Source organism: Dendrobates tinctorius, unplaced genomic scaffold (assembly GCF_039654945.1).
Source record: "Dendrobates tinctorius isolate UK_male_01 unplaced genomic scaffold, ASM3965494v1 ptg000019l, whole genome shotgun sequence".
Classification (NCBI taxonomy): Eukaryota; Metazoa; Chordata; class Amphibia; order Anura; family Dendrobatidae; genus Dendrobates; species Dendrobates tinctorius.
In genome coordinates, this window is record NW_027361687.1 from 34,577,985 (window position 1) to 34,600,368 (window position 22,384).

A 22,384-nucleotide genomic window follows, 5' to 3' on the forward strand; every position below is an offset into this window, starting at 1 on the left:
TCATCACAATTTGGTTTCTCAAGTCCTCAGACAGTTCTTTGGACTTCTTTCTTTTCTCCATGCTCAATGTGGTACACACAAGGACACAGGACAGAGGTTGAGTCAACTTTAATCCATGTCAACTGGCTGCAAGTGTGATTTAGTTATTGCCACACCTGTTAGGTGCCACAGGTAAGTTACAGGTGCTGTTAATTACACAAATTAGAGAAGCATCACATGATTTTTCGAACAGTGCCAATACTTTTGTCCACCCTCTTTTTTATGTTTGGTGTGGAATTATATCCAATTTGGCTTTAGGACAATTCTTTTTGTGCTTTTTCATTTAAGACAAATTAAATGAAGATAATAATACCAAAGAATTTGTGTTTGCAATCATTTTCAGGAAGAAACTGAGTATTATCTGACAGAATTGCAGGGGTGTCAATACTTTTGGCCACAACTGTAACTCCGTAAAATCTAATTTTTTAATATCTATCACTTCACACCTCCCCGTTCAAGTTCTTTTTCTCTGTTTCGATAGGGCCTCTCCTCGGCTTCCCTGGGCCATGTTTTATTTAGAATACAACCCCATCCCTTTGGCATCCTTACACTTTCGGCCAGTCCAGACTTCTCCCATGACAGTGCCCAGCTTCCCCTCTGACTTATGGAAGTGCTTGATCAGGGGACCGCTGTGAATTCTACCGCGGTTCACCTAGCACGATTCCGGAAGTCTCCATTGTAGTATCCTAAGAATGGGGAGATATATCATGGCTGCTTACGTTTGCCTCCCAGCCTTTAGCACACCTCAGGAACGTTCCCTATTATATACCTTGGGCAGGTTACTGCTCTTTTTGCTGCTCATTGCATAGTATTTATTACTGGCTTTATGCTTTATATACCCACTGGCTTTTTATACATATTCGCTGTCTTTTCCCCTCCTTTTTTGGAAGCCCTTGCCCTGTGTTTTTATATTGATTATTTTTATATTGAATAACTAATAAAATGATATGATTTTATATCAATTCTTGTTGGAATCTCTTCCTATCTAACAGTTATCAGCCGTATAAGATCATGCTGCATTGGGGATAAGTAACCTGTCATATGAAGTTGTCTTTTCTCTCATAGACCATTAGGTGTCAGTGTTGTATAAGCGGCATCTGTAGAGCCCCAGAGCCCAACATTGCATCTAGTCTTCAAACTCTATACCTGTTTGTTTCATCACCTTGATCATTTTCTTCTATTGTTAGGTTTTTTTTTATTACTAAGGCCTCTTTCACACTTCAGTTTTTTGCATCAGTCAAGATCCGCCAAAAGGACGGATGGCGGATCCGTTACAGTACTGATGACAACGAATGGCACCTGTCCGTTTTTTTGACGGATCCGACAAATGAAGAATTTTAAAGGAATCGCATCCTGGAAAAGGAGAGAGAGAGAGAGAGAGAAAGAGAGAGAGAGAGCGAGAGAGAGATCTTGATTTTGAAATCTTTAAGGATGGTGACAGACAGGAACTTTTGGCGGATCCGCAAAAAAAACGGATGCAACGGACGGCAATCCGTCACAATCCGCCAATAATGGAAGTCAATGGGGAAAAAAACGGATCCGCAAAGGAAAATTGCGGATCCGTTTTTTTCAAAACCTGGCGGATTGTGACTGATTGTAAAAAACTGAAGTGTGAAAGAGGCCTTAATTGTTCTTTTTTCAATTAGAAATGGAATTAGAATTTATAAACAATTGAAAAATATTGAATGTAAAATAATAGAGTTATTACCACAATCATAATATTTTACAAAAAGCACAGTAAATGGATACTTATTGTTAATATGCAGACTAACCCTATCATAATGTTTCTTTCTTGTGCTTTCTTACCTTTTTTCAATTTTTATCAGCCCGTCTGTGCATCCAGCTTCACAATTTCCCAGCGTATCCAATTTAAACTGCTAACTATGACCTACAAAGCCATCCATAGCCTTTCTCCTCCGTATATTTCCCAACTAATCTCCCTCACGTAATCTCCGGTCCTCCCAAGACCTCCTTCTCTCCTCCACACTTATTCGCTCCTCACCCAACCGCCTCCAAGACTTCTCTCGAATATCCCCCCCATCCTCTGGAATTCTGTGCACCAACAAGTCCGACTACCAGCCACACTTGGATCCTTCAGACGGAACCTGAAAACCCATCTCTACAGGAAAGCCTACAGCCTGCAATGATCCCCACTGCCTCCTCACCACTACTGGAGCTACCGCCTCACCATCACTGGAGCTGCTGCAACCCCCCAACCTACTGTCTCCTTCCCCACCATCCTGTAGCATGTAAGCCCGCAGGGGCAGGGTCCTCTCCCCTCTGTATCAGTCTGTCATTGTAAGTTTACTGTAAGTGATACATGTAATTTGTATGTAAGCCCTTCTCATGTACAGCACCATGGAATCAATGGTGCTATATAAATAACTAAATAATAATAATTATAATAATTCTTATCTGCTGAAACTTCATGTCTGTGCAGCACTTGCTTCTCCTCAGTGCTGCAGGTCCCCCTCCGCCTGTTGTTCCTGGGTCCCTCCATTCTGAGTTAATATGAAGCTCCACTGCACTCTTTGCTAATTTACAGTATCCTTCTTGACCAATTTTATCTTATGCCATCTACATCAGTATAGCTACCCGTGTGGTTTTACATATTAGCTGGTCTATAGCAGAGATCAACACTCCTTCAATTCTCCACAACAGAGGATTTTCTTCTGCATATGCATGAACAGAGTGGCATTTGGAGCTTCACATCACTGATCTCTTAGCAAAAGGCCACAGCTCAACTCCTCTCAACAGCTTCAAACACAGTTCCAAACCAAAGGGCAGAACACTTTTTTGCCCTCTTTACACAGCCCCATTCTGAAATACATATCTCCTCTTAGTCACTGTATATACAGCCCCATCTTGCAATATATCACTACTTTCGGTTTGTGTGTGGTACTAATAAAGCTCTTTTTGTACAACACTTTTGTAGTCATTATTGTATTTATTTTTCTATTTGGGATGCTTGTTACCTGTAGTTCACCTTTCTTTGTTTTCTCCTAATCACCTATATTTGAAATATGACTATATGTCTCTGAAATGTAAAGTGCTGCGGAATATGTCGGCGCTATAGAAATAAAATTTATTATTATTATATGTCCTTTAGTTGCCAACGTTGACTGCTGGGATGTTCATACTCTCCTGGCTTACTTACCAGGTTGGTCTCCAGTTGACCGCTTAGTTTCTATTTTCATTAATAAGTGTTATATTTATGAACCTAACTGTTTGCATCCATATTGTCAGTATCCATTCAGCTGAAATGTGGAGTTTTTTTTTAATTCATACACTGGCAATTTTGCCCATATTCATTGATATAGTATTTAACTTTAATATATCTACTCATACATATATTTATATAATTATACTTTTTATATTTTCCAGCTAGCTGATGATGGTTACTATATATATATTTTTTACAAATGATTTGTCCCAGGCTATCAGGCTGTATGTCCATTGGGCCGTACATTCGTGTTGCACTTTATTCATTTCTTCATAGATCCTCATTGTTGCAGTCGTCCATTGTATCTCATACACACCTTTTTTGTTTACTAGTTTGGATCTCTTTTTATTCCATGACTTTTATTATATTTTATTTACTGTATCTTCTATTTGGCATTTTATTTCCTCACCTTCAGGAGAAAGCAGCAAGTCAGACACCTATGAATACGTTGAATATCCCATTATCAATTCTTCAGCTGCAGCTGAGGAACAGAAGCCATACTACTCTAACCAGAAAGACGTCAATGATCTGATCAGAGCCCTCACCAAGACCAACGCTGAGCTTCTGACATTAAGGCTAAGTGCACACGTAACGGAACTCTCGCAGAAATTACCGCGAGAATTCCGGAATTCCAGTCCGCGGGAAAATCGCATTTTAAATTCCCGCGATTTTCCCGCGGAAAAACTAGCATTTTGCACGCGTAATTAGCTTGCAGAATGCTAGCGTTTTCCAAGCGATCTGTAGCATCGCTTGGAGAACTGATTGACAGGTTGGTCACACTCGTCAAACACAGTGTTTGACAGTGTGACCAAGTTTTTACTACTGAGGCCGCCTATGCAGCATCAGTAGTAAAAGATAGAATGTAAAAAAAATAAAAAATAGTGTTATTCTTACCTTCCGACGTCCTGCGCAGCCGTTCCCAGTAATCCTTTGCGAAAATGCCCGCGATGACGTCAGTTCTCGCGGGATCGTGACGTCTCGCGGTAATTCGCGATGACGTCGCGCGAATGACCGCGAGACTTCGCGATCCCGCGAGAACGGACGTCATCGCGGGCATTCTCGCAAAGGATTACTGGGAACGAGAGCATGAAGAGAGGCGGGAAGGCTGCGTGGGACGCCGGAGGGTGAGAATAACAATATTTTTTATTTTTAAATTCTATTTTTTACAGGGATATGGTACCCAAAGCCCGGAGGACAGTCTCCTCTCCTCCGGACCGTGGGTACCATCCGCAAATGTTCTGCTTACTTTCCGCATGGTGTGCACAGCCACATGCGGGAAATAAGCGGAACAATGCATTCCTATGGGTGCGGGATCGCCGCGATTCCGCAAATTAATGAGCATGCTGCGGTTTTTACTGCGAAGCGATTCCGCCGCGGTAAAAACCGCAGCATTAGCACAGCATTGCGGAATCCCATAGGAATGCATGGGATGCTTATTTTTCGCGTTTTCGTGGCAAAATCGCGCGGTTAAAACCGCCGCGGAAACGCGAAAAAAACGCTACGTGTGAACTCAGCCAGGCTCAAGCATTGGAACTTATTAGATGAAAGTCTCCAAGTCACAGATCAGAGGAACCATCACCAAGATTTTTCCAGCTTCTTCATTCATCATGGTGGGCTGCGCTTCTGCAACAATGTGGCCGGTGTGAGGCTATAGGAATCACTGTATCTCACAGGAGAAGCTCCTTCCTGGCCACAACAGCTGCAATACTTTCTGTGCAGACTCTGGCTCAAGCAGCTGGGTCCTAGTGTCCTCATCACATCAATATTGACACTTCCTGGTCCTGCCTCACTGTGCCTGCAAACTTCATAGGTAAGTAGGGATGGAATTGATTAGATTCATTTAGTTTGGGCATGTCATGGTCACTGTGGGTTGAATGTGAGGGGATGGGGGTATTGTGGGGGCTAGGGCACTGGGGGGTGAATGTGAGGATGGGGGTATTATGGGGTAGAGGAGACAGGGCACTGAGGGTGAATGTGAGAGGATGGGGTATTATAGGGTAGAGGAGACAGGGCACTGAGGGTGAATGCGAGAGGATGGGGGTATTATGGGGTAGAGGAGACAGGGCACTGAGAGTGAATGTGAGGATGGGGGTATTATGGGGTAGAGGAGACAGGGCACTGAGGGTGAATGTGAGGATGGGGGTATTATGGGGTAGAGGAGACAGGGCACTGAGGGTGAATGTGAGAGGATGGGGGTATTATAGGGTAGAGGAGACAGGGCACTGAGGGTGAATGCGAGAGGATGGGGGTATTATGGGGTAGAGGAGACAGGGCACTGAGGGTGAATGTGAGGATGGGGGTATTATGGGGTAGAGGAGACAGGGCACTGAGGGTGAATGTGAGAGGATGGGGGTATTATGGGGTAGAGGAGACAGGGCACTGAGGGTGAATGCGAGAGGATGGGGGTGTTGTGGGGACAGGGCACTGGGGGGTTAATGTGAGAGGATGGGGGTATTACGGGGGAGAAGAGAAAGGGTCCTGGGAGTGAGTAAGAGGATGAGGGTATTATGGGGAGAGGAGACAGGGCAATGGGGTGAGTGAGAGGATGGGGTTGTTATAGGGGCTGAAGAGGGGGACAGGGCACTGGGGGGTTAATGTGAAAGAATGGGGTATTGTGGGGGCTAGGGCACTAGGGGTGAATGTAAGAGGATGGGGCTATTATGAGGGAGAGGAGACAGGGCTCTGGGGGTGAATGTGAGAGGATGGGGGTATTGTGGGGGACAGAGCACTGAGGGGTTAATGTGATAGGATGGGGGTATTATGGGGGCGAGGAGACAGGGTACTGGGGGTGAATGTGGGGATGGGGGTATTATGGGGGCTAAAGAGGGGGGCAGGGCAATGGGGGTGAATGTAAGAGGATGGGGCTATTATGGGGGAGAGGAGACAGGGCTCTGGGGGTGAATGTGAAAGGATGGGGGTATTGTGGGGGCTAGGGCACTGGGGGTTAATGTGAGAGGATGGGGTATTGTGGGGGCTAGGGCACTGGGGGTGAATGTAAGAGGATGGGGCTTTTATGGGGGAGAAGAGACAGGGCTCTGGGGGTGAATGTGAAAGGATGGGGGTATTGTCAGGGCTAGGGCACTGGGGGGGTTAATGTGAGAGGATGGGGTATTGTGGGGGTTAGGGCACTGGGGGGTTAATGTAAGAGGATGGGGGTATTGTGAGGACTAGGGCACTGGGGGGTTAATGTAAGAGGATGGTATTAAGGGGAGAGGAGAAAGTGTACTGGGGTGAGTGAGAGGAAGGGGGTATTATGGGGAGAAGAGACAGGGCAATGGGGGTGAGTGAGAGGATGGGGTTATTATAGGGGCTGAAGAGGGGGTCAGGACACTGGGGGGGTAATGTGAAAGAATGGGGTATTGTAGGGGCTAGGGCACTGGGGGTGAATGTAAGAGGATGGGGCTATTATGGGGGAGAGGAGACAGGCCTCTGGGGGTGAATGTGGAAGGATGGGGGTATTGTGGGGGCTAGGGCACGGGGGTTAATCTGAGAGGATGGGGTATTGTGGGGGCTAGGGCACTGGGGGGGTTAATGTGAGAGGATGGGGGAATTGTGGGGGCTAGGGCACTGGGGTGAATGTAAGAGGATGGGGCTATTATGGAGGAGAGGAGATAGGGCTCTGGAGGTGAATGTGAAAGGATGGGGGTATTGTGGGGGCTAGGGCACTGGGGGTTTAATGTAAGAGGATGGGGGTATTGGGGCTAGGGCACTGGGGGGTTAATGTAAGAGGATGGGGTATTGTGGGGGCTAGGGCACTGGGAGTTTAATGCAAGAGGATGGGGGTATTGGGGCTAGGGCACTGGGGGGTTAATGTAAGAGGATGGGGGTATTATGGGGAGAGGAGAAAGGGTACTGGGGGTGAGTGAGAGGATGGGGGTATTATGGGGAGAGGAGACAGGGCAATGGGGGTGAGTGAGAGGATGGGGTTATTATAGGGGCTGAAGAGGGGGCAGGGCACTGGGGGGGTTAATGTAAAAGAATGGGGTATTGTGGGGGCTAGGGCACTGGGGGGAATGTGAGAGGATGGCGGTATTATGGGGAGAGGAGACAGGGTGCTGGAGGGTGAATGTGAGAGGATGGGAGTATTGTGGATGTTTGGGGTGGTGGAGAGGGGATAGGGCACTGGGGGGTTAATGTGAGAGGATGGGTTATTGTGGGGGCTAGGGCACTGGGGGGTTAATGTGAGAGTATTGTGGGGGCTAGGGCACTGGAGGGTGATTGTGAGAGGATGGGAGTATTGTGGGTGTTGTGGTGGTGGAGAGATGATAGGGCACTGGGGGGTGAATGTGAGGGGGTGGGAGTTTTGTGGGGGGACAGGGCACTAGGGGGCTGATTATTATACTGTTTTGATATGAAATTTTATGAACTCCCATCACATGTAACAGTTGCTGTCTTGTCTTGGGGGGCTTGAGATGGGGAGGTAGGGGGCTTTTTATACTTGCGAGCTGGGTCCTTTATAAGTATTAGTATGACAAGCATAACCATACAAGTTACCGTATATACTCGTGTATAAGCCGACTGAAGTATATGCCGACCCCCCCCTAATTTTGCCACAAAAAACTGGGAAAACTTTTTGACTCGAGTATAAGCCGAGGGTGGGAAATGCAACATGCTCCATATTAATATATGCCCCCTATAATGCTGCACAAAGGTTAATGGTGGCCCATAACATGCTCCATATTAATATATGCCCTATAATAATGCTGCACAAAGGTTATTGGTGGCCCTTAACATGCTCCATATCTACTATATAACCGTCTAATTCTGTCTGTTTGTAACGGAAATCCCGCGTCGCTGATTGGTCGCAACCAATCAGCGACAGGCGCAGTCCGGCCGTGAATTGGTGCGGAATTCGAACGACGCATGCCACCGCTACCGTTGGGAGATCTGCGGCGCTAGCCACTGATCTCCCGACGGTTGCCGCGGGTCATCTCCTGCTGCACGGAGGTCAGCGGCGACGCAGCCGGGAGATGACCGGCGCAGCGCTCAATGTGCGGATTGTACCCAGGGTCCGGAGGAGAGGAGACTCTCCTCCAGGCCTTGGGTACCATAAACCTGTAAAAAATAGAATTAAAATAAAAATAGTAATATACTCACCTTCCGACAGCCCACGGCTCTTTCCATCCTCTCACCACGTGCCCGGCATCTTCCGGTCCCAGTAATGCTTTGCGCGAAAGACCACTGATGACGTCGCGCTCTCGCGAGAGTGACGTTATCTCCGGTCCTTCTCGCTAAGCATTACTGGGACCGGAAGATGCCAGGAGTGTGGAGAGGAGATCAGGGGCCATCAGAAGGTGAGAATAACCTTTTTCTTAAATTTTTTTTATTATTTTTTACATTCTGTCTTTTACTATTGATGCTGCATAGCCAGCATCAATAGTAAAAAGTTGATCACAATTGTCAAACACTATATTTGACGAGTGTGACCAACCTGTCAATCACATTCCAAGCGATGCTTCAAATCACTTGGAATGTGCTTGAATTCCGCACGCGAAAATCGCTTGAAAAACGCATATTTTCCATGGGAAAACACATGTGAATTCGCATGCGTTTTTCCCGCAGCGGGAGTTGCGGAAATGCTGAGGAAATTTCCGCAGCATTTCTGCAACATGGGTACGTAGCCTCAGTGTGATACGCAGCAGTGACCAGGCCCCCGCTGTGAGATCGCCGATCGTGGTGGATCGTCCTGGACCATCTTTTGAACGTCGGTCTCCCGCTGGCCATATTCTAGAATACTTGATGCGTTAGAATCGGGCCACCATCTAGTTAATAATATATATGCCCCATATAATAATGCTGCTACTGCTGCAATTAAAAAAAAAGAAAAAAAATGACATACTCACCGCTGGTTCTCTGCAGTGACAGCTCAAGCAGAGGGCGCGCACTAACCACGTCATCGCCCCCTCTGACCTGAACGTCACAGCCAGAGGACCCGGGAGACTGAGAGCAGCGATGGAACGGGGACAGGTGAATATGGCATAGCTGGCTCCCCCTCCCCCCCCTCAGTCCTACTCAACTCCCAGCGTCTGCATGTCAGGCTCTGCTACATCTCAGTCCCAGCGTCTGCATCTCCCTTCCTGTCTTCTTCCTGTGCTGATCACATGGTACCGCTCATTAAAGTAATTAATATGCAGCTCCACCTCTATCGGAGTGGAGACACATCCATATTCATTGCTTTAATGAGCGGTACCATGTGATCAGCACGGGAAGAAGACAGGAAGGGAGATACAGGCCCCCCCCCCCCCCCCCCCCCCGACTGAGATGTAGCAGAGCCGGATATGCAGACGCCAGGAGGATGAGTATCATGTCTCCTGCTCCACCTCCCTTGCCAGCTATCAGGTGTATAACTCGTGTATAAGCCGAGAGGGTCTTTTTCAGCCCAAAAAAGGGGCTGTAAAACTCGGCTTATACACGAGTATATACGGTAATAGAATTAATACATTAATAATGGGTTAATATGTAAGTATTAGTATAACCAGGATAAGTATAAGGCCAGTGTCACACTTGCGAGTGTGATGCGAGAAACTCGCGCATCAACACCCGGCACTGCTGCCTGCACTCAGACCGGCGTGTGTGGCTGCATAGAAATACATGCAACCGTACACTTCGTTTCCGAGTGCTGGCGGCAGTGCCAAGTGTTGAGGTGCGAGACTCGTGCGAGTTTCTCGCAAGTGTGACACCGGCCTTAGCATAAGGGTGCAGGCAGACAGCCATATAACTCATGCGACGATCGCACCGCAATCCTCGGACTGGCCGGTACCACTCCTGATATGAGTGTGACAGTGTGATGGATTACTATGCATACTGTATGTACGTGAGCTGCGGACCCATCATACTGTATATAAGAGAGCTGTGTGCCTACCATACTGTGTATAGTGGAGTTGTGGGATCATCATATTGTGTATAGGGGAGCTGTGGGATTATCATACTGTGTATAGGGGAGCTGTGGGCTCATCATATTGTGTATAGGGGAGCTGTGGGATAATCATATTGTGTATAGGGGAGTTGTGGGATCATCATATTGTGTATAGGGGAGCTGTGGGATCATCATACTGTGTATAGGGGAGCTGTGGGATTATCATACTGTGTATAGTGGAGCTGTGGGATTATCATACTGTGTATAGGGGAGCTCTGGGATCATCATACTGTGTATAGGGGAGATGTGGGATCATCATTCTGTGTATAGGGGAGCTGTGGGATCATCAAACTGTGTATAGGGGATCTGTGGGAACATCATACTGTGTATAGGGAAGCTGTGGGATTATCATCCTGTGTATAGAGGAGCTGTGGGATCATTATACTGTGTATAGGGGAGCTGTTGGATCATCATACCGTGTATAGCGGAGCTGGGGGACATCATACTGTGTATAGGGGAGCTGTGGGATCATCATACTGTGTATAGGGGAGCTGTTGGATCATCATACCGTGTATAGGGGAGCTGGGGGACATCATACTGTGTATAGGGGAGCTGTGGGATCATCATACTGTGTATAGGGGAGCTGTGGGATCATCATACCGTGTATAGGGGAGCTGGGGGACATCATACTGTGTATAGGGGAGCTGTGGGATCATCATACGGTGTATAGGGGAGCTGGGGGACATCATGCTGTGTATAGGGGAGCTGTTGGATCATCATACCGTGTATATTGGAGCTGGGGGACATCATACTGTGTATAGGGGAGCTCTGGGATCATCATACTGTGTATAGGGGAGGTGTGGGATCATCATACTCTGTATAGGGGAGCTGTGGGATCATCATACTGTGTATAGTGGAGCTGTGGGATCATCATACGGTGTATAGGGGAGCTGTGGGATCATCATACTGTGTATAGGGGAGCTGTTGGATCATCATACCGTGTATAGGGGAGCTGGGGGACATCATACTGTGTATAGGGGAGCTGTGGGATCATCATACGGTGTATAGGGGAGCTGGGGGACATCATACTGTGTATAGGGGAGCTGTTGGATCATCATACCGTGTATAGGGCAGCTGGGGGACATCATACTGTGTATAGGGGAGCTGTGGGATCATCATACTGTGTATAGGGGAGCTGTGGGATCATCATACTGTGTATAGGGGAGCTGTGGGATAATCATATTGTGTATAGGGGAGTTGTGGGATCATCATATTGTGTATAGGGGAGCTGTGGGATTATCATACTGTATATTGGGAGCTGTGGGATAATCATATTGTGTATAGGGGAGTTGTGGGATCATCATATTGTGTATAGGGGAGCTGTGGGATCATCATACTGTGTATAGGGGAGCTGTAGGATTATCATACTGTGTATAGTGGAGCTGTGGGATTATCATACTGTGTATAGGGGAGCTCTGGGATCATCATACTGTGTATAGGGGAGATGTGGGATCATCATTCTGTGTATAGGGGAGCTGTGGGATCATCAAACTGTGTATAGGGGATCTGTGGGAACATCATACTGTGTATAGGGAAGCTGTGGGATTATCATACTGTGTATAGAGGAGCTGTGGGATCATTATACTGTGTATAGGGGAGCTGTTGGATCATCATACCGTGTATAGCGGAGCTGGGGGACATCATACTGTGTATAGGGGAGCTGTGGGATCATCATACTGTGTATAGGGGAGCTGTTGGATCATCATACCGTGTATAGGGGAGCTGGGGGACATCATACTGTGTATAGGGGAGCTGTGGGATCATCATACTGTGTATAGGGGAGCTGTGGGATCATCATACCGTGTATAGGGGAGCTGGGGGACATCATACTGTGTATAGGGGAGCTGTGGGATCATCATACGGTGTATAGGGGAGCTGGGGGACATCATGCTGTGTATAGGGGAGCTGTTGGATCATCATACCGTGTATAGTGGAGCTGGGGGACATCATACTGTGTATAGGGGAGCTGTGGGATCATCATACTGTGTATAGGGGAGGTGTGGGATCATCATACTGTGTATAGGGGAGCTGTGGGATCATCATACTGTGTATAGTGGAGCTGTGGGATCATCATACGGTGTATAGGGGAGCTGTGGGATCATCATACTGTGTATAGGGGAGCTGTTGGATCATCATACCGTGTATAGGGGAGCTGGGGGACATCATACTGTGTATAGGGGAGCTGTGGGATCATCATACGGTGTATAGGGGAGCTGGGGGACATCATACTGTGTATAGGGGAGCTGTTGGATCATCATACCGTGTATAGGGCAGCTGGGGGACATCATACTGTGTATAGGGGAGCTGTTGGATCATCATACTGTGTATAGGGGAGCTGTGGGATCATCATACCGTGTATAGGGGAGCTGGGGGACATCATACTGTATATAGGGGAGCTGTGGGATCATCATACGGTGTATAGGGGAGCTGGGGGACATCATACTGTGTATAGGGGAGCTGTTGGATCATCATACCGTGTATAGTGGAGCTGGGGGACATCATACTGTGTATAGGGGAGCTGTGGGATCATCATACTGTGTATAGGGGAGGTGTGGGATCATCATACTGTGTATAGGGGAGCTGTGAGATCATCATACTGTGTATAGTGGAGCTGTGGGATCATCATACGGTGTATAGGGGAGCTGTGGGATCATCATACTGTGTATAGGGGAGCTGTTGGATCATCATACTGTGTATAGGGGAGCTGGGGGACATCATACTGTGTATAGGGGAGCTGTGGGATCATCATACGGTGTATAGGGGAGCTGGGGGACATCATACTGTGTATAGGGGAGCTGTTGGATCATCATACCGTGTATAGGGGAGCTGGGGGACATCATACTGTGTATAGGGGAGCTGTTGGATCATCATACCGTGTATAGGGGAGCTGGGGGACATCATACTGTGTATAGGGGAGCTGTGGGATCATCATACTGTGTATAGGGGAGCTGTGGGATCATCATACTGTGTATAGGGGAGGTGTGGGATCATCATACTGTGTATAGGGGAGCTGTGGGATCATCATACGGTGTATAGGGGAGCTGGGGGACATCATACTGTGTATAGGGGAGCTGTTGGATCATCATACCGTGTATAGGGGAGCTGGGGACATCATACTGTGTATAGGGGAGCTGTTGGATCATCATACCGTGTATAGGGGAGCTGGGGGACATCATACTGTGTATAGGGGAGCTGTGGGATCATCATACTGTGTATAGGGGAGCTGTGGGATCATCATACTGTGTATAGGGGAGGTGTGGGATCATCATACTGTGTATAGGGGAGCTGTGGGATCATCATACGGTGTATAGTGCAGCTGTGGGATCATCATACGGTGTATAGGGGAGCTGTGGGATCATCATACAGTGTATAGGGGAGCTGTTGGATTATCATACGTTGTATAGGGGAGCTATGGGATCATCATACTGTGTATAGGGGAGCTATGGGCCAAGCATACTGTATATAGGGGAGTTGTACATGGCGAACGTAAGGGACATAATTAAATGTTAAGTGGGCACTTAAACATTATTGTTATAGGAGCTCTCAGTATTGTGACCATCAAAGTTGCACATGGAGTATTATTACTTTCTAGGGACATTTGGAGGCACATGCAAAGGAAATTAATATTTTCTTGGAGGCAATTTTACCATCTAGAGAGCAGAAAGGAGGCATTATTATGATGTATGGGGCACAGTGGTGGCATTACTGTGTGGGGCAGTAAGAGGAGCTCTGCTTCTGTACCACACAGCAGGTGCAATAACAGGGACACATACGGCAGCAGCAGCTCATTATTGGGGTATCGGCAGGATGAGGAGTTTGTGCAGGTTGTGAATACATTTGCACATGGTAACACAAGAAGCAATGGGATGAAACTGAAAGGGAGAAGATGCACGTTAGATATTAGAAAAAAGCTTTTTGACAGTGAGTGTGATCAATGAGTGGAACAGGCTGCCACTAGAGGTGGTGAGTTCTCCGTCAATGGAATTGTTCACACAGAGGCTGGACAGACATCTGTCTGAGATGGTTTAGTGAATCCTGCTTTGCTGCATTGAGCAGGAGGTTGGACACGATGACCCTGGAGGTCCCTTCCAGCTCGAATACTCTAGGATTTCATGATTCTACGTGTGAACGGTGCTGGAAAAGTGAGAAGACAGAAGTGTCTTTGTTGTAATCTCTGCAGATGAGTCCTGGTTGGAGAAGTCTACATGTCGGTCTGGGCCAGATGGAAAAGACGGAAAAAGTGAATGACTCCACCAGAAATAACGTCATCTGTAAGTCACCATCTATAACTGTGCAGTAATCTCTACATGTCCTGCAGGACTGGTACCTACCACTATATGTCACCATAAGGCGGTAATATCAGTGCTGGTCTTTGTATAGACTTTTATTTTCAATAACAGTGCGGTCATCTCCTGAGGTTCCCCTATACCACCATAGTTGTAATCATGATTATGTCCTATTGTTAGGGGCTCACTCAGATGTTTCGCCCCCCCTGAGCTGACCCCTAGCTACGTCTCTGCGTAACCCCAAGGAGTTGCGCCTGTCCATAGATCGCTCTTGCAGGAGCATCAAAGCCGTGCTGCTTCTCAACGGGAACACATACCCATCGATTTCTGCCGCTCAATGCACCTGAAAGATGAATACACCAGGGTGAAGATGGTGCTAGGTGAACTTGAAGTATGATGAGTACGGCCGGGGAGTTATCCGAGATTTCAAAATGCTGTCATTCTTGATGGGCCTCCAGGGCAGTTCGACAAAGTATCCTTGTTTTCTTGGCCTTTGGGACAGCGGAGACACTCAGGTGCATTATCTCAGGCACTGACCACCATGGAGATGATATGCCAATATAGGGAGATACTGGGAGGCTCGGTGGCTCAGTGGATAGCACTGTACGATATATAGTGCAGAACGGTGGCTCAGTAGTTAGCATTGTATGATATATAGTGCAGCACGGTGGCTCAGTGGTTAGCAATGTAGTATATATAGAGCAACATGGTGGCTCAGTGGATAGCACTGTACGATATATAGTGCAGCACGGTGGCTCAGTAGTTAGCATTGTATGATATATAGAGCAGCACAGTGGCTCAGTGGTTAGCAATGTAGTATATATAGAGCAGCACAGTGGCTCAGTGGTTAGCAATGTACGATATATAGTGCAGCACGGTGGCTCAGTAGTTAGCATTGTATGATATATAGTGCAGCACGGTGGCTCAGTGGTTAGCAATGTAGTATATATAGAGCAACATGGTGGCTCAGTGGATAGCACTGTACAATATATAGTGCAGCACGGTGGCTCAGTAGTTAGCATTGTATGATATATAGAGCAGCACAGTGGCTCAGTGGTTAGCAATGTATGATATATAGAGCAGCACAGTGGCTCAGTGGTTAGCAATGTAGTATATATAGAGCAACATGGTGGCTCAGTGGTTAGCACTGTACAATATATAGTGCAGCACGGTGGCTCAGTAGTTAGCATTGTATGATATATAGAGCAGCACAGTGGCTCAGTGGTTAGTAATGTATGATATATAGAGCAGCACAGTGGCTCAGTGGTTAGCAATGTATGATATATAGAGCAGCACAGTGGCTCAGTGGTTAGCAATGTAGTATATATAGAGCAACATGGTGGCTCAGTGGTTAGCACTGTACAATATATAGTGCAGCACGGTGGCTCAGTAGTTAGCACTGTACTATAGAGAGCAGCACGGTGGCTCAGTGGTTAGCAATGTATGATATATAGAGCAGCACAGTGGCTCAGTGGTTAGCAATGTAGTATATATAGAGCAACATGGTGGCTCAGTGGTTAGCACTGTACAATATATAGTGCAGCACGGTGGCTCAGTAGTTAGCATTGTATGATATATAGAGCAGCACAGTGGCTCAGTGGTTAGCAATGTAGTATATATAGAGCAGCACAGTGGCTCAGTGGTTAGCAATGTACGATATATAGTGCAGCACGGTGGCTCAGTAGTTAGCATTGTATGATATATAGTGCAGCACGGTGGCTCAGTGGTTAGCAATGTAGTATATATAGAGCAGCATGGTGGCTCGGTGGTTAGCACTGTACTATGTAAAGAGCAGCACGGTAGTGCACTGCAGTGCTGGGTTCAAATCCCACCAAGGACATCTGCAAGGAGTTTGTATGTTCTCCCCGTGTTTGCGTGGGTTTCCTCCTACACTCCAAAGACATACTGATAGGGAATGTAGATTGTGCAGTGATGATAATGTCTGTAAAGCGCTGGGGAATTAATGGTGCTATATAAGTGAGTAAAATAAATAAATATTTCCCGTACAGCTTTCTGTCCTGTGATTGCACAAGTTCTGTCTCTGGGGGGTGCATTTTGTGGGGGCACTGATTGATGACATTAGTCCAAGCTCTCACACATGCGGACCCCCTGCAGGTCTCGCTGCTTTGGTCTTGTAAACATCACACCCCATGAGGTCGCCTGTGATTGGTGGCTGCTGCTGTCAGTCTCCCTGGCATTGCCCGCCCTCCTCTTATAAATCTGTAGTCTCTCGGTTCAGCTCCTCACACTTCTTTCTTCTTGTCTACTGCTTGAACCCGGATTACAAATGGTGGTACAGCAGCTCACCAGGATGACCGATTCCGGCCACCAGCAACACAAGGCGGAAGTCAACATCCTGGTCCTGGGAGCCGAAAACGTAGGAAAATCCGGTATGTGCATTCCATAAGAATTACTGTGCGGTCACTAGATGGCCAGCTCTTCTGCCAAGTCCTGTCTTACCTCCATCTTCTTATCTGCAGCTCTCACCGTTCGTTTCCTGACACGGAGGTTTATTGGAGAATACGTGGGAACAGGTGAGCGGAGATTATAATACAGGTGATAATGAGGATGATAATGTGCAATCTTATACTCACCCTCCATTATATATTACAGAGTCCATCTACACCCACAACGTCAGCCTGGACGGCAGAGACACCTCCTTCAGCATCTGGGACTCTGTCTGCCCCGAGGTAAGCACCTATTACACACCATACTGTAATAACGTTTCTTGGTCGGCAGATTATTACACTACTGACATCTCTGCAGAACATCACTCCTCCGCCTCCTGACAGATACACAGTGATATATCCTGCAGATTATTACACCACTGACCTCTCTGCAGAACATCACTCCTCCACCTCCTGACAGATACATAGTGATATATCCTGCAGATTATTACACTACTGACATCTCTGCAGAACATCGCTCCTCCACCTCCTGACAGATACATAGTGATATATCCTGCAGATTATTATACCAGACCTCTCTGCAGAACATCGCTCCTCCACCTCCTGACAGATACATAGTGATATACCCTGCAGATTATTACACCACTGACCTCTCTGCAGAACATCGCTCCTCCACCTCCTGACAGATACATAGTGATATATCCTGCAGATTATTATACCGCTGACCTCTCTGCAGAGCATCACTCCTCCACCTCCTGACACATACATAGTGATATATCCTGCAGATTATTATACCGCTGACCTCTCTGCAGAACATCGCTTTTCCACCTCCTGACACATACATAGTGATATATCCTGCAGATTATTACACCACTGACCTCTGCAGAACATCGCTCCTCCACCTCCTGACACATACATAGTGATATATCCTGCAGATTATTACACCACTGACCTCTCTGCAGAACATCGCTCCTCCACCTCCTGACAGATACATAGTGATATATCCTGCAGATTATTACACCACTGACCTCTCTGCAGAGCATCGCTCCTCCACCTCCTGACAGATAGTGATATATCCTGCAGATTATTACACCACTGACCTCTATGCAGAACATCGCTCCTGCACCTCCTGACAGATACATAGTGATATATCCTGCAGATTATCCGTTAGGAGGTGGAGGAGCCATGTTCTGGAGAGAGGTCAGTGGTGTAATAATCTGCAGGATATATCACTATTTATTACACCAGACCTCTCTACAGAACATCGCTCCTCCACCTCCTGACAGATACATAGTGATATACCCTGCAGATTATTACACCACTGACCTCTCTGCAGAACATCGCTCCTCCACCTCCTGACAGATACATAGTGATATATCCTGCAGATTATTATACCGCTGACCTCTCTGCAGAGCATCACTCCTCCACCTCCTGACACATACATAGTGATATATCCTGCAGATTATTATACCGCTGACCTCTCTGCAGAACATCGCTTTTCCACCTCCTGACACATACATAGTGATATATCCTGCAGATTATTACACCACTGACCTCTGCAGAACATCGCTCCTCCACCTCCTGACACATACATAGTGATATATCCTGCAGATTATTACACCACTGACCTCTCTGCAGAACATCGCTCCTCCACCTCCTGACAGATACATAGTGATATATCCTGCAGATTATTACACCACTGACCTCTCTGCAGAGCATCGCTCCTCCACCTCCTGACAGATAGTGATATATCCTGCAGATTATTACACCACTGACCTCTATGCAGAACATCGCTCCTGCACCTCCTGACAGATACATAGTGATATATCCTGCAGATTATCCGTTAGGAGGTGGAGGAGCCATGTTCTGGAGAGAGGTCAGTGGTGTAATAATCTGCAGGATATATCACTATTTATTACACCAGACCTCTCTACAGAACATCGCTCCTCCACCTCCTGACAGATACATAGTGATATAATCTGCAGATCATTACACCTCTGCAGAACATCGCTCTCACTGTGTTAGCATTGTATTGGCCATGACCCAGCTTTCCCGGTAGCAGATATCTGATCTCCTCCCCTCTCCCCGCAGAAGCCGAGCTTACAGAGCTGTGTCAGCGAGGAGCAGCTGCGCTGGGCGGATGGTTTCATCCTCGTCTACAGCATCTGTGACCGTGACAGCTTCAGTGTGGTGCGGCAGCAGCTCCAGCGAATCCGCCAGCTGAAGAAGCGGCACAGCTCCACGCCCGTCATCATTGTGGGCAACAAGCGGGACCTCCAGCACCGGCGTCAGATCTCCAGCGAGGAGGGTCGCCTTCTTGCCATTACTTCGGACTGTGACTTTTTTGAGATCTCGGCAGCGGAGACCTACCATGGCTCATTAGTGGTTTTCCACCAGCTGCTGGAGAGGGTGAGGGTGAGCCGCAGCTTGAGCAAGAAGAACGTGGGCATCAAGGGCATAGTGAGGAGCATGTCTGCTGTCTTCGGGAGAAGAAGGACCGAGTGAAGCAGGAAGACCCAACCTCATCTCTGCAGGACCATGGCGGACATAACCCTTTGGAGACAGACTATAACACCTTCTTCTCCACCATGACCGAATGTCAATGACTGATCCTTGGTAGCATCACTGTCCTCAAAGTAATCGCCTCCATGCCCAGGATGCCACTTTGGACTTTTGCAGTCAGACTTGGAGGAATGCTGACTATTATGCAAACTTTTGGAAGACTTTTCGCTGGCACATGGCACCACCACATACTGGAGCGTGCTGAGCTATGAGGGGTCAACTGTCCGACAATGCACTGGTGCTGGACTGCCAAGACCTAGCTCCTTAGGTGTGTTATTTGTACTATGTGGCAGAGTAGGGGCACACTATGGTGGAGTTCCACTAGGTTTTCTATAGCCTTTCTAGAACTGCAATTAATAATTTCAAAAGGTGTGGGGAGATATATACCATCTGATCTACAGGCTGCAGTACTGAACCTCCCCGAAATCAATTGCACAATGGACAATGAAACCTTTGCGTTTTGTAGCTGCTGGCTCAGACTGCAACTATAGGTGTGTATATGGATATAAATATGTTTATTATATATAAAAATAACCTATGGGGTTAGAAACGACGTTTACATGAAGATATTTATATTTTTACACTATCTCTGAAAATTGTAATTTTTTTTTCATTTTCTGAAAATAAAATATTGTTAAAATTGTTATATTTATAAAACATAAAATCAATGAAAGGTGAGTGCATAGTGCTTATGCTGCTCTGCTGTTAGCTCTCAGGCTGTGCACTTCACATAACTGTGTGGCAGGGTCCCCACCATGTTGCTTTTAAGTTGTGCTAACAACTCTCTATATATATGTTTGCGTGTGTGTGTGTGTAACGTGTATATACTGCATTGTAGTTATAAGTGAAGCATAAAGAACATAAGCAATCATCTGAACACAATATAGAACCAATCATCTAACATCAGTCCCAAGGGGTGAGGGCCACATTGTCAGGATCTCTAAAGGTCCAAAACAACCAATCAAAATTCACCTTCATTTTTTAAACTGCAGGTGAAAATGGATTGTAGACCACGGATGGTTACATAGGTTGAAAAAGACCTAGTTCCACTAAGTTCAACCTTTCTCCACCAATTGTACATGGGCAACACTGTGACATGCCCAGTGGACAATGAGAGTGAAGTTTGAAAGAGGGGGGCACAGAGGAGTCTGGAGAAGGAAGAGAGGTCTGGAGGAGGGTAGGGACAGAGACGTTTGGAAGAAGAGGCCACAAAGGAGTCTGGAATAGTGGGATACAGAGGAGAAGGACACAATAAAGTCTGGACAAGTGAGGACAGAATGGTCTGGAGGAGTGGGTGAATGAGAAGTTTGCCAAAAGTACCAATACCTGGTGTATAAACAACAGTATCACTGTGCTTGATTGGCCAGAAAACTCGTCTGAACTTAACCCAATATTCTCTATGGTGTATTGTCAAGAGGAAGATGAGAGACACCAGATCCTACAATGCAGACGAGCTGAAGGCAGCTATCAAAGCAACCTGGGCTTCCATAACACCTCAGCAGTGCCACAGGCTGATCGCCTCCATGCCACGCCGCATTGATGCAGTAATTGATGCAAAAGGAGCTCCAACAAAGTATTGAGTGCATTTACTGAACATACATTTCAGTAGACATATATTTCAGATTTTAAAATCATTTTTCAAGCTGGTGTGATAAAGTGTTCTAATTTACTGAGATAATGACTTTTGGGTTTTCATTGGCTGTAAGCCATAATCAACGTTAACAGAAATAAACACGTGAAATAGATCACTCTGTAATGACGCTATATAATATGAGTTTCACTTTTTGTATTGAAGAACTGAAATAAATTTACTTTTTGATGATATTCTAATTTTGTGAGAAGCACCTGTATATCAGGAAGTGGTCAGGAGAATGGCTGACAGCAGACAATTATCTACTAAAATTGTGATATTTAAAGTAGTAATTTTTAATCCAAAAATGATAGTGCATGTCAAAATCGTAGGAGTCGGCTGATCATTTGCCACTGTGCACAGTCCCACCTGACCTGGCCAACTAAAGTGTCATGTATATGTTCAGCTTATATCGTTGCTATTCTCTACCCCCAGTGTCGGGTCCCATTCTCTCCTGCTATCTCATTCCTCCCACACGTCCCCCCACAAAATGTCCCTATCAAATTATTAGTGTTAGGACAGGGTCAATGAACACAAAGATTTGACTTGTTAGTACTCTTTCTTAGGGGTCTTTCACACATCTTGATATTTCCAGAACTGGAAAAATCAGTACCAGAGATGTCCGTACATATACGTGTATTCAATACGTGTGGCAACCATGTGCCACATCAGTATCACACGGTACCGTTCGCACTCTTTCCCGGTGCTGGGTGCTGAAGACAGCTCTCATGATTCTCTGCTGTTTGCGCTGCAATCAGCACCAGCAGGGGAGAATGTTGAGCGTTGTATTCAAATGAAAACAGCAAGAGCAGGTGGCAGCTGATGGGAGTATTCATCAGCTGCCGCCTGCACTATAAATAATTTTGTTAAAAAAAAATGACGTGGGTTCCCCTGTATTATTGATAACCAGTCAAGCAGAACGCTCAGCTATTAGCTTCAGCAAGGCTGGTTATCAAAAATAGAAGAGTCCCCACCCCATATTTTTTATTATTTAAATAAATAATTTAAAAAAAGGCATGGGTTCCCCACATTTTTGACAACCAGCCAAGCTGAAGCAGACAGGCTGGTAAGGGGCCATGATATTAGCAGCACGCTGCCACCCCAGAAAAGGCACATATCTTAGATGTGCCAATTCTGGTGCTTTGTCCACCTCTTAACACTTGACAAGTGGTGGTGGCAAGTGGGGTTCATATTTCTGGGGTTGATGTCACCTTTGTATTGTCCGGTGACATAAAGCCCACAGCTTAGAAATGGAGAGATGTCTATAAGAACCTATCCATTACTAATCCTATAGTTATCTGGTAAATAAAGACACAGGCA

At 46.5% G+C, this 22,384-nt stretch overlaps 1 protein-coding gene across 1 annotated transcript; it reads left to right on the plus strand.

Moving 5' to 3' along the window:
- The first annotated feature begins 16,632 nt into the window (after positions 1 to 16,632).
- LOC141082865 (ras-related and estrogen-regulated growth inhibitor-like protein) lies at positions 16,633 to 20,080 on the plus strand. Its single transcript, XM_073566881.1, has 4 exons — positions 16,633 to 16,854; positions 16,945 to 16,998; positions 17,078 to 17,154; positions 18,964 to 20,080. Exons 1-4 carry the CDS (start codon positions 16,752 to 16,754, stop codon positions 19,375 to 19,377), a joined length of 648 nt encoding a protein of 215 aa, XP_073422982.1. The 5' UTR covers positions 16,633 to 16,751; the 3' UTR covers positions 19,378 to 20,080.
- Positions 20,081 to 22,384: the final 2,304 nt, after the last annotated feature.

Excerpts from the sequence above, each read along its gene's own strand:
- LOC141082865 (XM_073566881.1), top strand. The coding sequence starts at position 16,752 with ATGGTGGTACAGCAGCTCACCAGGATGACCGATTCCGGCCACCAGCAA. Across the intron at positions 16,855-16,944 it reads CGAAAACGTAGGAAAATCCG|CTCTCACCGTTCGTTTCCTG; the intron begins GTATGTGCATTC and ends TCTTATCTGCAG. Across the intron at positions 16,999-17,077 it reads TGGAGAATACGTGGGAACAG|AGTCCATCTACACCCACAAC; the intron begins GTGAGCGGAGAT and ends TATATATTACAG.